Below are 12810 nucleotides of genomic sequence, written 5' to 3' on the forward strand. Positions count from 1 at the left end.
TGTTTTCATACAAAATTATTAAATACTGATTCAATTAGTCTCATTATTTGATATGATTACGCAGCTTTATTGTGTCTGATTTGTTCTTAATTTACTACGCAACATAACCGAAAAGGGTAATCAAAATTGGGCACAGTTTTCACTCAAAGGCCTGTTATGTAATTTCGAAAGGCTTCTCTTGCTATATATAAAACCACCCTCTTCACTACTCCTTTCTCTAGCTTTGTTGAAACTCGCACCACAGAGACACGAAAAAGGAGAAAGAAAGTTCAATAGTTAGAGAGAGAATGGCAGGTTCTTACTGTGTTGAAGAGAGAAAAGCATGTGTGAGATGGGTGGAGAAATATTTCAAAGATTGCCTCTGCAATATGAAAGATGAAATCTCGTTCAGTCTGGGTCTCATAAGTCTAGTATTCTGGGGAGTTGCTGAAATTCCTCAAATAATAACCATTTTTCGAACTAAGAAAAGTCATGGAGTATCCCTCCTTTTTCTCCTCACTTGGGTCGCTGGGTTAGTCAATTTTTTTATTTTTTATTTTTTTATTTTCATTAACTTTACCCAATATTCCAGATGCAATATGGTGTGTAACTAACTTTTTCCACTTTCAATTTTCTAACGAAATCTTTCGGATCAAGTCCACTAAAACAGGCGCTAATTTGCTTCGTTAATTTACTAATTATGAATGATGACTGGTTGCAAAAATATATCTGATGCAGGGATATCTGCAATTTGACTGGTTGCCTTCTTGAACCAGCTACTGTGAGTATTTCTGAACCATTACTATAATTTCTTTCACCATAATTGGTCCTGCCAAAGAGACACACAGAATCCTGACATACAACTGGGTGCCATTACTCTTTCTTTAATCATCAATTTCATTTTATTGTCACTAACGTTCATCTCCTTTGTCTCTTTCTCTTTCTTTCTGAACGATTGATGGCTGCAGTTGCCAACACAGTATTACACAGCTCTGGTAAATTATAGCAACCGTCAATTTTTGTTGCATCTTCTTTATTCTTCCTATTCTATTAATCCTTTTCTATCGTTAGTTGGTCTTAGAACCATTTATTAAAACTGCATGATAATGAATATGGATATATAATCTGGTTGGTTATGCAATACTCTTCACTGTCTATTTTTAAAACCATAATAATTTAGGAAGAATGTGTGAAAGGATTGAAGGTCAGTTTAGTTCTGGACACGTGTCAGCTGTTTGGCCCCAAACCAATATCGCTGGCTTCACTTGGTTGGTGGTGTGGGCTGGCGCAGCCTAGTAATACTGCCAAATCGCCCTTTAATAACTTCATTTTATTTTCCAAAAAAGTCTCATTTATTTTCATGAGATGATTTCACATTTTAAAGGTATTTGCAAAAACCGCCTTTCCATTTTGAAACAAATCTAGAAGGAAGGGTTAAATAAAGTAGAAGCTACTAAAAAAATAGTTGTGAGGGACCTTGTGAGGGACCAAATAGAGAATAAAGAGCGAGAGAAGTATGGGGAGGATAGAGAGAAGAGAAAGTAGATTTCTACAACCCCTAAAAGATTTTTGTTGCTTTTGAATATAATAATTTAATTACTTATTCTCTTTTAAGTTTAACGAAAACAATTTTTGGTTTAACATCTTTGAAGAAGCTAGAACAGAAATTCGAAAGGAGAAAAGAGATAAGTTAAGTACTCGTACAAATTCAAATAATTATTGTTTCGCATAAGTGTTTATTTATCTTTTGTTGTCCACAGTGAAAAAACTTAAAATTTCATGGAGCTGCTCAAACTCTCATTTTATGATAAGTTTTTTTATTAGTTTAACAAATATTTGTGATAAAGTATCCGAAAAAAAGAAAGTACGATTTACTTTTTTAAGGAAATATAAAATATACGTAATTCTTGGAGTGAAAAATCATTTATAAGTTACTGAAGTCAAGTGGGCACTAGGATTAGACTTCCCCCAGAATCCTCTGTAACTAGTTAGCTTGCTTTTATCTGAAATGCATTATGATAATTCTTCATTTTAAGTAACGAAAATTGCAAGCTTAATCTTATTAATGAGCTGTGAAAGTTGTGTTTGACAGCTTTACACAATCACTACGATCGTGTTACTACTGCTAATCATATATTACGACTACATAAGCAATTGGTACAAACTTCGTCAGAAGGTCAACCACAAAAGGGTACAGTTTCAATTTCTTAGATTCCCTCTCGTCAATTATTCAAATGAGCAATTCACAAAGCTTTGTTCTGTCTCTCAAATTAGTTAAATATCAATCGAAGGATCATCATCATCATCATACCTTGTTATGTTACAGGATGAAGAAGAAGAGAGAAAACAATTGAAGCCACCGAAACCAACCTACGAGTCAGGAATTCCAATACCAAATGGCACACTCAAAGCAGTACCTAGACAGGAGTACTTTTATATGTACGCATATATTTTCTTCCCACTATTATGTCTAGTGTTCATTGTAAACGCTATTTTTTTATTATCTCGGTAACAAAAATCTTAATGGCGATGTAATGAACTGAAGTGTAATTTTTTGAATTGAATTGGATTAATTAATTGTGCAGGTCAGCAAGATCATTGGCTGGAAGTGGCACTCCACCCTGGGGAACTTACATGAGAGCTGCTAAAAGTGGTCCTTCCGCCATGGAATCCATACATGACTCTTCTTCCGAGGATGATGAAACTTATCCAGCTTTCTCAAAAAATCCTCCAACCAAAGCTAGGCCAATCCCACGTCCTGCAGTTGTGAGTTCTTCAACTGCTTAACATGCTTCCAGCTTTAATATACTGGCATAATCAGATAATTTTTCAGAAAAAAGATAATTTCAATCAAGAAAATAACGTCACACAAATACCAAGCTCTCTTACTCCAAAAGTTACCTCTTTATATTCCTTAAATTTGTCTTTCGTGCTTATTATGGTCTAAATTTTACCCCTAAAAAGGGTTATTATGGTCAAAAGGGCACACTGAATCTTACTTATAATACCCTTGACATTTCAACTTTACCCTTAAACCAGAAGTTTTTTCTTTTGCCAAATGATGATTATTCTGGTACAGTTAGTCTTCTACATTGTGTTGTCATCGTATACTAATACACATACTACAATATTTGTTAATTAAATTGAGCACGTTTCAGGGAAGTTATGGTACATTTCTAGCAGCTGCTGTTAATTTGCCTCTCAAGGCTAATGCTTTGAGGGAAGGATACATAAGATTTGGTGGAAGAAAACTTTTGCAGGTGCGACTTGCCAGTGGTACTGGTGCCTTAATAATTCACACACTCATCTTTTGTTTAGTGCTATTTTTGCTTTACATAACTATTAGTCGGTAGTTTCTAATAACTAATGTTCATTATAGGAATACGAGACACATAGTACATTTGGTCAAGGATTGGGATGGCTCATGGCTGCTATCTATATAAGTGGTCGGATTCCTCAAATATGGTTGAACGTGAGTGTCAAAATAATCCATGCATTTTTCTTTCTCGGGTTTCGTCTATATTCATTTTCAGTATGATTATATTTTTTATATACGCTTTGTTGTTACTGATAAGTTGTCTTAAATTGTTGATTAATCAGATTAAAAGAGGCAGTGTGGAGGTAATAATACTCAGTAATCTTCATCTCTTGCTTCATATTAAAATTAAGTGCGAACAGATTAACTAGTATTTCAACATTTTTATGTATGCTCCCTTTTCTTTCATCCCAACAGGGCTTAAGTCCTTTCATGTTCATCTTTGCATTGGTCGCTAATGTCACTTACGTGGGAAGGTTCCAAACTCCATCCCCTGCTCATAAATTTGCATTCAATTATTTTTATTCTTCAAATTAAGTAATAAAATAAATTGATAACTCTAATAACTTGTTGATGCAGTATTCTTGTGAGAACTACAGAATTCGAAAGCATCAAAGCTAATATGCCATGGTTATTGGATGCAGTATTATGCGTGGCATTGGACCTTTTCGTATCCTATACACGTAGTTCTCGATGCAGATTATTATTTCAATTGGGTTGATATAACTAAAGTTATGTATTGTTAAAGAAAGTGAGATTATAAATAAAAACCTTAACAATATGACAGATAATATTGCAGTACATCTACTATAGATACTTGCCGAGGAGAGAAGAAAGAGGAGACTACTACGAAGGGGAAAGAGCTGCATCATCTTGATTTTTGTTGCTAACTGTGCTGTGACTGATTCATAGATACAACACTTTCAAGAGAAGGATGCATGCCATATATGTATGGTTTATGGGATTAGTAGCTTGTTTATTTGTTGAAGACATGATAATGGCTACTTCGAAATTGTTTTGTTGATTCAACAATGACTAACAAAACTTGTGGAATTATGGGAAGTCAGGACTATGGTTGTTCTGAAAAAATGTTCACACTCCACTCCTTTATCACAACTCGCAGTTCAATCATCACAACTCTCGTAACTCTAATAAAATATTTTTGATGGTTTTATCATTCATCCTACTAGAAATGATTATTCAATCCAATTAATGCATGCATTTTTGTTTTTATAATTGAATAAATAAGTTGAAGTTGTAGATTAATCAAATGAATAATTAAGATGATATGATTGTTTGCTCCAGATTTTTTTTCTGGGTTAGCTAAGAGAGTTCTGTAAGCAAACCAAGAAGTAAGTCTAGTGAGAAAGGTTATTGTTGAGTTGATGTATAAAGGTTAGATTATCCTAAAGTGATTCATTTTTATTTATTTTTTTATTGTTAAAAAAAATTGAATAATTAAGAGGTATTTATAAAAAATAGATTATTCGAATATTAACATTTAATATTATAAATAATTAGTCATTGTTATAATTGATTATAATTAAAATTAGTTTTTATTTGAATAAATTTGATGAAAAGGGATTTTAAAGTAATTAATTTTGCTTGGATATAAAAAAAAAACATTTTTTACATACTAAAACAATAACCAAAAATAATCAAAGGTTACACACTTTCATATTCAAGGAAACAATTTGATTCAAGAGACCTTTACTATAGGTAGAAAGATCCAAATTAGTCTTAGTATACCTTAGTGTGACCTTTATTAAAAAAAACAAGGTTTACTTCTAGAAAACTCTGGTTTGATTGAACTTATTGTCTCTCTATTAGATAGTTTAGTTTATTTTCACTCTAATTATTAATTATAGAAACAATTTTTATATGACGTCAGTGGGACGAAAGTAAGTTATTTCCAAATTTAGGAGAAAAAAATAACTTACAAATTTGGGGACTATTTTTTTTTTTTACAATATTAGAAACTAAAAATTAATTTAATTTTTTTTTTGGATCAAAAGAATAATTTATTGATCCAAATTCTATCAACAAAGATTATTTATTAATAATACTATATCATACCATATAATGTAGCAATGAGCATATAACCTCTATTAGTCACATCCTTAGGGACTAAAGATATGTTTTCTTAGACTGGAGGATTGATTTATTTTAAAATTTGAAGGATGAAAGCAAGAGTTATCCATAATTTCAGAGACTAATATGTAATTAAGCAAATAAATTCTATTTTGAATATTTGAAGCATGTTTCACACTTTCAAATTAATGTTTTAAGAAGCAAAGCTACGTGATGAAGGATATATATTTTTTCATCAGCATGTCACCAAGGTTATATGATTGTTGCTCATGAAATATTCTACCCTTTAGGTGGCACAAGCAAAATCAACTAGAGATTTTGTTTAAGTAGTGGAACCAAATGAACAATTTTTTTTCTTGAAGCAACAATGAATTATTAGATTGGTGCAATTTTTTTGTGACTCCTACGCAAACAATAACGTTTGGTGGCAATCCATATTTTTTGATGTCCATTGATTACCATTAATTGGATTAACGGATAAATGAATATTATTAAATCATAATACAAACTTAATTATTATCATCTTTAAATTATGACAAAAGGATAAATAAATCCTTGATAGCGCATTTACAAAGTAAAGAAAAATCATAATACAAACTTAATTATTATCCAAATGGTAATAAATCAGTTTTAAAAAGTTTTCATATTTGTAAGCACGATTAAAATTATTTAGTCTTTTAACAATATATTTATTAAATTTCTTAAATTACATTTATATTACCACTCAATAATAACATAATACATTTTTAAGCATAAACGTGAAATGAAGTTTGATTACATATTTTATTGCTCTAACTATTATCATTTTATCAAATTATCTTTTTATTTATTTTTTCATAATTTAACATTAATATTTTCAATTTCACAAATCTTTCAGTCCATTAAAATTTTAATAAAGTTATAGCATGCCATGAAAATAACTAAAATAATGTATTTTTGTCATATTTTGTATAAAATATAATTGTTTTTTAATCCAATGTTATTTTATTTTTAAATTTTTTATAACACTTCATTACTCACTTACGTTAGAGATTATTTTATTTTGTAAGAAAATTATGAGAACCAAAATCAATAAAACAATCGTTAAAATATTAAATCTAAATCTCACCATATATGCATGATAAGAAACAAATTTCACCCTAATAATTCTGTCTCTTCTCTTTTAATTAAGGCTAAGGATCTTTCACTGAAGACCAATTTTGAAGCAAGAATATCATAGAGTGTAAAGTTCTTCGTCCTGAAGATTCAAACCAGAGACAACAAATTCATCTGAAAATTTTCAGGCCAGTTGATATACACGATAATTATTAGCCTCTCCGCAGCTAAGGCATTAAAAAACATAAGAGAAAAATAAGAATATTAGGTTATATTATATGTTTAGAGTTTAAGCATACATATATCTCTTATTTAACAATTTGATTAGAAAATTTTATATATTTATTAATTTATAAACATGAGAGGAAATTAAAGATATAAATATAACAATAAGAATATTTCGCATTAAAAATGTAGTATTTAATAATTTTACAATAACAAGAAAGTTTGAACATTGTGTGTTTTGATTCCAATAAATTTTTAATAAAAAAATCGAAAACCTTAGAACTAGGACGTGCTCTACGCCTGAAGAGCATAATGAGTTTGGAGCAGATCGTAGGGAGCCCACAACGCGTCCAAAGGGCAAGGCATGTTGGCGTCGAGCCTGGCCCAAGGCTTCCCCTTCCCACTCCAATGCATCAGGCTCACAGGCCCAGGATGCAGTTCCCGACAAAGCCCACGAAAATTATCCCCGCCGAGCCCGTGCTGATTCCACCGACGATCCACCGCCGCAATCCTCCCGGCGAAAACCAGCAGGAACGGCGGAAGGGACCCGAGCTCGTAGATCCGCATCCTCTTCTGCAGCTCCATCCACTCTTCGATCGCCGTTGTGTAGTCTCCCTCGCGCCACCGCTGTAGGTCTATCACCATTACGCCGGTGTTGAAGTAGCACGGCCGCGTCCGGTTCGAGAACGAGAGCGAGAGCGAGGGGTTGGCCCAGAACGAGGGCGTGAAGTAGGCCGAGAAGTCAGCGGAGCAGTATTCCGGCGCGGCTAGGACCTCCGTGTCGCCGAGCGACGTGGCGGCGAGTTTGGCAATGTCGTCAACAAGGATTAAGTCTGAATCAAGGTAGACGACTCTGACGACGCAGCGAGGGAGGATATTTGCAAGGTAGCTTCGGGCGTAGTTGAGGGGCGTGTCCAGCGCTGAGCGTATGGAGGTGGAGACGAGGCGCGAAACGGCGTCGTCGTCGAAAGGATAGATTCGGAAATTCAAGTAAGGAAAGGAAATGGTTAATGTTTGGTTTAGAGTTGCGAAGGAGGAAGGTTGGGAAGCTGCGGAGACGAAGTGGAAGATTACGTTTTCCGGACATGAGCTATGTTGGAGCACGGAGAAGATTGCTGCCATGGACCCTCGGAGGTACGCCACGTCCAGGGTCATTGCCACGTGGACTGCATTCATGGGGCACGTGTGATTCGGGTGGTGCTGCAAGGTCTGGCATGTGGGGAAGTTGTAGAACTTTGGAGCTTCTTTAAAGCGTTGTTGGGTGGTGGTGGTGGAGAAGACGAGGATGGTATATTGAAATGTGAAGAAGAAGAGGAAGAAGAAGGAAAATGAGGTGCTTGGTGCCATTGGTGGCATGAGTGAACAATGTGGGATTTGATTTGAACATGACAGAAAGAAAACGCGTAAGATGATATATAAAACATTTTAAAAAAATGAAAACGAAGGTTTTGGAATGTCTTATGTGTACAATGTTTGATTTTGTGTGGGGTTTTTCTCCTTTCAACTCCACTTGGACAAAAATATTAGTTCCATTTTCTCTTTCATCTTTTTATTTACCAACCCAGACGTCAACTCATCAGCCCACAAAAATCAACAACCATCGAACTAGAGATACCTTTCACCCTAAACTAGATCATGTCAATTAAATCGATTTCAAGCACAATAAAGGAGCAAGATGATGACTTTTTACGCGCGTTTGTTAGAAGTAATAATTGTTCCTAAGGACGGATATCGATCCCACAAGGAACAGTGAATTATCAAGTATAATAATCGTTAAATATAAAACAAACAAAACAATTGAAAGTGGTTGTGTTGGCGATGATTAATTAGAAAACAGACAAAGAATTAATTGTTTCAATTGGAAAAATAGGAATTAGGTTTCATCTCTCACCCTCATGTGTTTTGATTAGCATGTCAATATTAAGTTCTTTAATTGAAATTGATGTCCGTATAAAAATCATTTATATCGATTCCTCGAATATAAAATCCTTAAGAATGTTCCCTAATTATCCATCGCTCGCATAATTATAGAAACAACTTAAAATGAAGCTCAGACGTTAATAAAATAAACAAAGGTAACAACATAAAACTAAAATGTGGACTGGGTTGCCTCCCCGCTCGTTTAACGTCATGTAGCTTGACGCCTGTTTATTTCAATGTGAATATCTCTGTGATCCATCCCTCTATACACATTCTTCTCCTGCATTAAAATTTTTAAGACCATTAAAAAGATTTAAAGTTACCTCTTCATCTTGAGTTCTAACTTGAAGTTCTCCTTTGTCGACATCAACTATGATTTTGTCTTCATAAAGGGTCTTCCAAGTATCAAGGGAATCTCCTCATCTTCTTTCATGTCCATCACAACAAAAAACACAGGTAATGTGAATTTATCCACCTTGACGAGAACATCTTCAACCACACCATAAGGATACTTGGTTACTTGATCAGCTAACTTTAAAGTCGTCTTGGTGGGTTTAATCTCCAAATCACCTATTTTCTTCAGCATTGCCAAAGGAATTATATTTACGCTTACTTCCAAATCCAATAAAGCATTGGCTACTACTAATAAAGCACCTATAGACACGGGAATGTTAAAACTCCCTGGGTCCTTGAATTTTTTTTAGGCAAGCCTTTTTGAATAATGACATTGTATCTATCCTCCAGCCCTATATTGTTTTCTTCAATATATCTCCTATTCTTTCGAATTTTCTGCAAAATAATTTTTAGGGAGCAATTTATCACAAAATTTTCTTTCCTTTACATCCTTTCAGCGAGTGAGGCTCTGATTTTGAAGTGATTTGAGCCATTCCTTAGTCTTTTCTGCCAATGAAAAAGAAAACAAGCGCATATAAACATTTTCAAGACCACCTGATTGAAAACCCATTGTTCCTACCAATTCATAAAATGTATCCAAATGTGAATATGGATCCTATGACAGTGAGAAAATCGGGATTTATTTCCAAGGACTTGGTAGTAGTAGGTATTGCAATACTAGAAAAATTTATTGGTCCTTGGTACATGACATAATCTCCAAGTGTCTTCTTAATAAGTGGTGCTTGTTGTTCTATCATGTTGCTTTCTTCCTAAAACATATTAGTGGAGAGAAAAAACAGAGAACTTTTTTTTTTCTTTAAAAAGAATAAAATGTACCTAAACCATAAACTCGTACAAACCCGTACAATCCTGTACAATACTCAAAACAAACTCGTACAAACTCAAAACAAACCCGTACAAACTCAATACAAACTCAATGCAACCAAAACAAGGGGCAAAAAGAACAACAACCCTTATCTACCAACCCAGACATCAACCCTACAGCCCACAAAAATCAACAACCATCGAAATAGAGATACCTTTCACTCTAAACTAGGTCATGCCAATTAAATCGATTTCAAGCACGATAAAGGAGCACGATGATGACTTTTTACGGCAAGTGCACTGCGTTTGTTAGAAATAATAATTGTCCCTAAGGACGGATATCGATCACACAAGGAACAGTGAATTATCAAGTATAATAATCGTTAAATATAAAACAAACCAATTGAAAGTGTATTGAAAGTGGTTGTGTTGACTATGATTAATAAGAAAACAGACAAAAAATTAATTGTTTCAATTGGAAAAATAGGGATTAGGTTTCATCTCTCACTCTCATGTATTTTGATTAGCATGTCAATATTAAGTTCTTTAATTGAAATTGATGTCCGTATAAAAATTATTTATATCCATTCCTTAGTCTTTCCTGCCAATGAAAAAGAAAACAAGTGCATATAAACATTTTCAAGATCACCTGATTGAAAACCCATTGTTCCTACTAATTCATAAAATGTATCCAAATGTGAATATTGATCCTCATGTTCTATTGCTGTAAATTGATAGGCACTGATGACAGTGAGAAAATCGGGATTTATTTTCAAGGCCTTGGTAGTAGTAGGTATTGCAATACTAGAAAAATGTCTTGGTCCTTGGTACATGACATAATCTTCAAGTGTCTTCTTAATAGGTGGTGCTTGTTGTTCTGTCATGTTGCTTTCTTCCTGAAACATGTCAGTGGGTGGGGAGAAAAAAACAGAGAACTTTTTTGTTCTTTAAAAAGAATAAAATAAAATAAAATAAATTTGAAGATAAAAATAAAAACAAAATATGTAAAATAAAATAAATAAAAAAACAAAAAAAAACACATGACGTTAAGAGAAAAATAACAAAAATATTAAAAAAAAAAGAAAAAATATATAGATAAAATAAAAATTAGAAACAGAATAAAAGAAAACAATAAAAAACAAAGAAATAACATACTTAAAAATAAAAAGTAAATACTAGAAAAAAATAAAGCTAAAAAAAAAACTGAAAACTATAATTGTAAACTAACTAACTAATATTCTAACTAACTTGCTTACGTAGAAATAAAAATTAAGATTAGTAATAAAATATAATTAAAACAAATAAATAACAGTTACGTAAATCTAAATAAAACTAAGTAAACTAATCCTAAAAAAACTAAAATAAAATATAATAAAACAAAATCAAAATCAAAAGAAAATAAAATAAAAATAAACTAAATTAAATAACGTAAAAAAAGAAAAGAAAATAATATAAAATCAACAACTTTCTTTTTTTAAAAGAGCAAATCTATACTAAAATCAAATCAAATCTAATTTTAATAAAATAAACAAAATCAAAACAAATAAAAAAAAATATTTACAATATTTATAAAATTATACTCAACAAATCAAATATGTTCTCCGGTAACAACGCTAAAAACTTGATGACTTTTTACGGCAAGTGCACCGCGTTTGTCAGAAGTAATAATTGTCCCTAAAGACGGATATCGATCCCACAAGGAACCGTGAGAATTATCAAGTATAATAATCGCTAAATATAAAACAAACCAATTGTAAGTGTATTGAAAGTGGTTGTATTGGCGATGATCAATAAAAAAACAGACAAAGAATTAATTGTTTCAATTGGATAAATAGGATTAGGTTTCATCTCTCTCACTCTCATGTATTTTGATTAGCATGTCAATATTAAGTTCTTTAATTGAAATTGATGCCCGTATAAAAATCGTTTATATCGATTCCTCGCATATAAAATCCTTAAGAATGTCCCCTAACTATCGATCCCTCGCATAATTGAGGTGCAATTAACATTTCAACTCTATTCCTAGCACTTAAATATGTTAAGTATATTGTTGTTTAGGTCCGAACCCTAAAAATACCTCCCGGTCAGATTTAAGATTCTCAATTTGTCACGGAAAATTAAAAGTAAAACAACAATACCAATAATCAATCAAGAACTGAATATTAATATATAAGATATCACCTCAATACATAAGAGTTTGAGCTTATTACTCCCAATTCCAAAGGATATAATTAGCCACGCATACTTCTAGCATCTTCCATTCTCCCAATTGGTTACAATTCACTCTATGGTGTTTTTTTGCATCTTTTTCCATTCTGGGACCTTCTATCTTTATCTTTTTAGCTCAAATCATTCATCTTTAATCCAGATCTCCAATGTTCCTTAGAAATCTGCAATTAACATCAAATTTGGGAATAAAATACTCTTATTCAAATAAAGATCATAAAAAATGTAAAAAGGTATAAATTCATAAATTAGGGATTATTTTATATGTAAATTAGCAATAAATCCTCATAAGTGCCTATATTTTAATATGAAATATTACTGAAATTAGACACTTATCACAACACACCAGTCAGAAAAGGAGAAGCAAGCATAAGGTATTTTAGAAGTTACCCATGACCAAGCCTTCAATTGAGTCAAAGTGAAGATTTCAGAATGATCCACCACACCTCCTTTAAAAATAACTTTGTTTCTATGACACCAAATCTCTCTAAACATCAAGATCCACACACTTCCTAGTACAGAGTTAAACGGGCTTTATAACGTTACAAAATTGCAAGAAGTGAGCGAAAGGATCAATGGAAGCGGCCGACGACACTCCTAACCACGCGGAACATTGACTCCAAACGAGCCAGGCAATTCTACAGTCAAAGAGTAAATGACTAGTAGATTCCTCCTTCAACCTGCAAAAACAGCAAACTAAAACGTCAGTCTTCACCCCTCGGCGTGCCAAGTTGACTTTA

At 32.8% G+C, this 12810-nt stretch overlaps 2 protein-coding genes across 2 annotated transcripts; one reads left to right on the forward strand and one right to left on the reverse strand.

Moving 5' to 3' along the window:
• The first annotated feature begins 201 nt into the window (after positions 1-201).
• On the forward strand, positions 202-4501 carry LOC137808368 (uncharacterized). Its single transcript, XM_068609443.2, has 12 exons — positions 202-511; positions 718-760; positions 948-974; positions 2072-2170; positions 2306-2418; positions 2565-2745; positions 3138-3239; positions 3359-3451; positions 3580-3600; positions 3713-3771; positions 3875-3965; positions 4083-4501. The coding sequence occupies exons 1-12, from the start codon at positions 288-290 to the stop codon at positions 4170-4172; spliced, it is 1143 nt and encodes a 380-aa protein (XP_068465544.1). The 5' UTR covers positions 202-287; the 3' UTR covers positions 4173-4501.
• Positions 4502-6865: 2364 nt separating this feature from the next.
• On the reverse strand, positions 6866-8093 carry LOC137808369 (putative galacturonosyltransferase-like 1). The gene has a single exon (XM_068609444.2). The coding sequence runs from the start codon at positions 8060-8062 to the stop codon at positions 7001-7003; it is 1062 nt and encodes a 353-aa protein (XP_068465545.1). The 5' UTR covers positions 8063-8093; the 3' UTR covers positions 6866-7000.
• Positions 8094-12810: the final 4717 nt, after the last annotated feature.

This window comes from Phaseolus vulgaris, chromosome 3, assembly GCF_051622355.1.
Source record: "Phaseolus vulgaris cultivar YP4 chromosome 3, ASM5162235v1, whole genome shotgun sequence".
NCBI classification, from domain to species: Eukaryota; Viridiplantae; Streptophyta; class Magnoliopsida; order Fabales; family Fabaceae; genus Phaseolus; species Phaseolus vulgaris.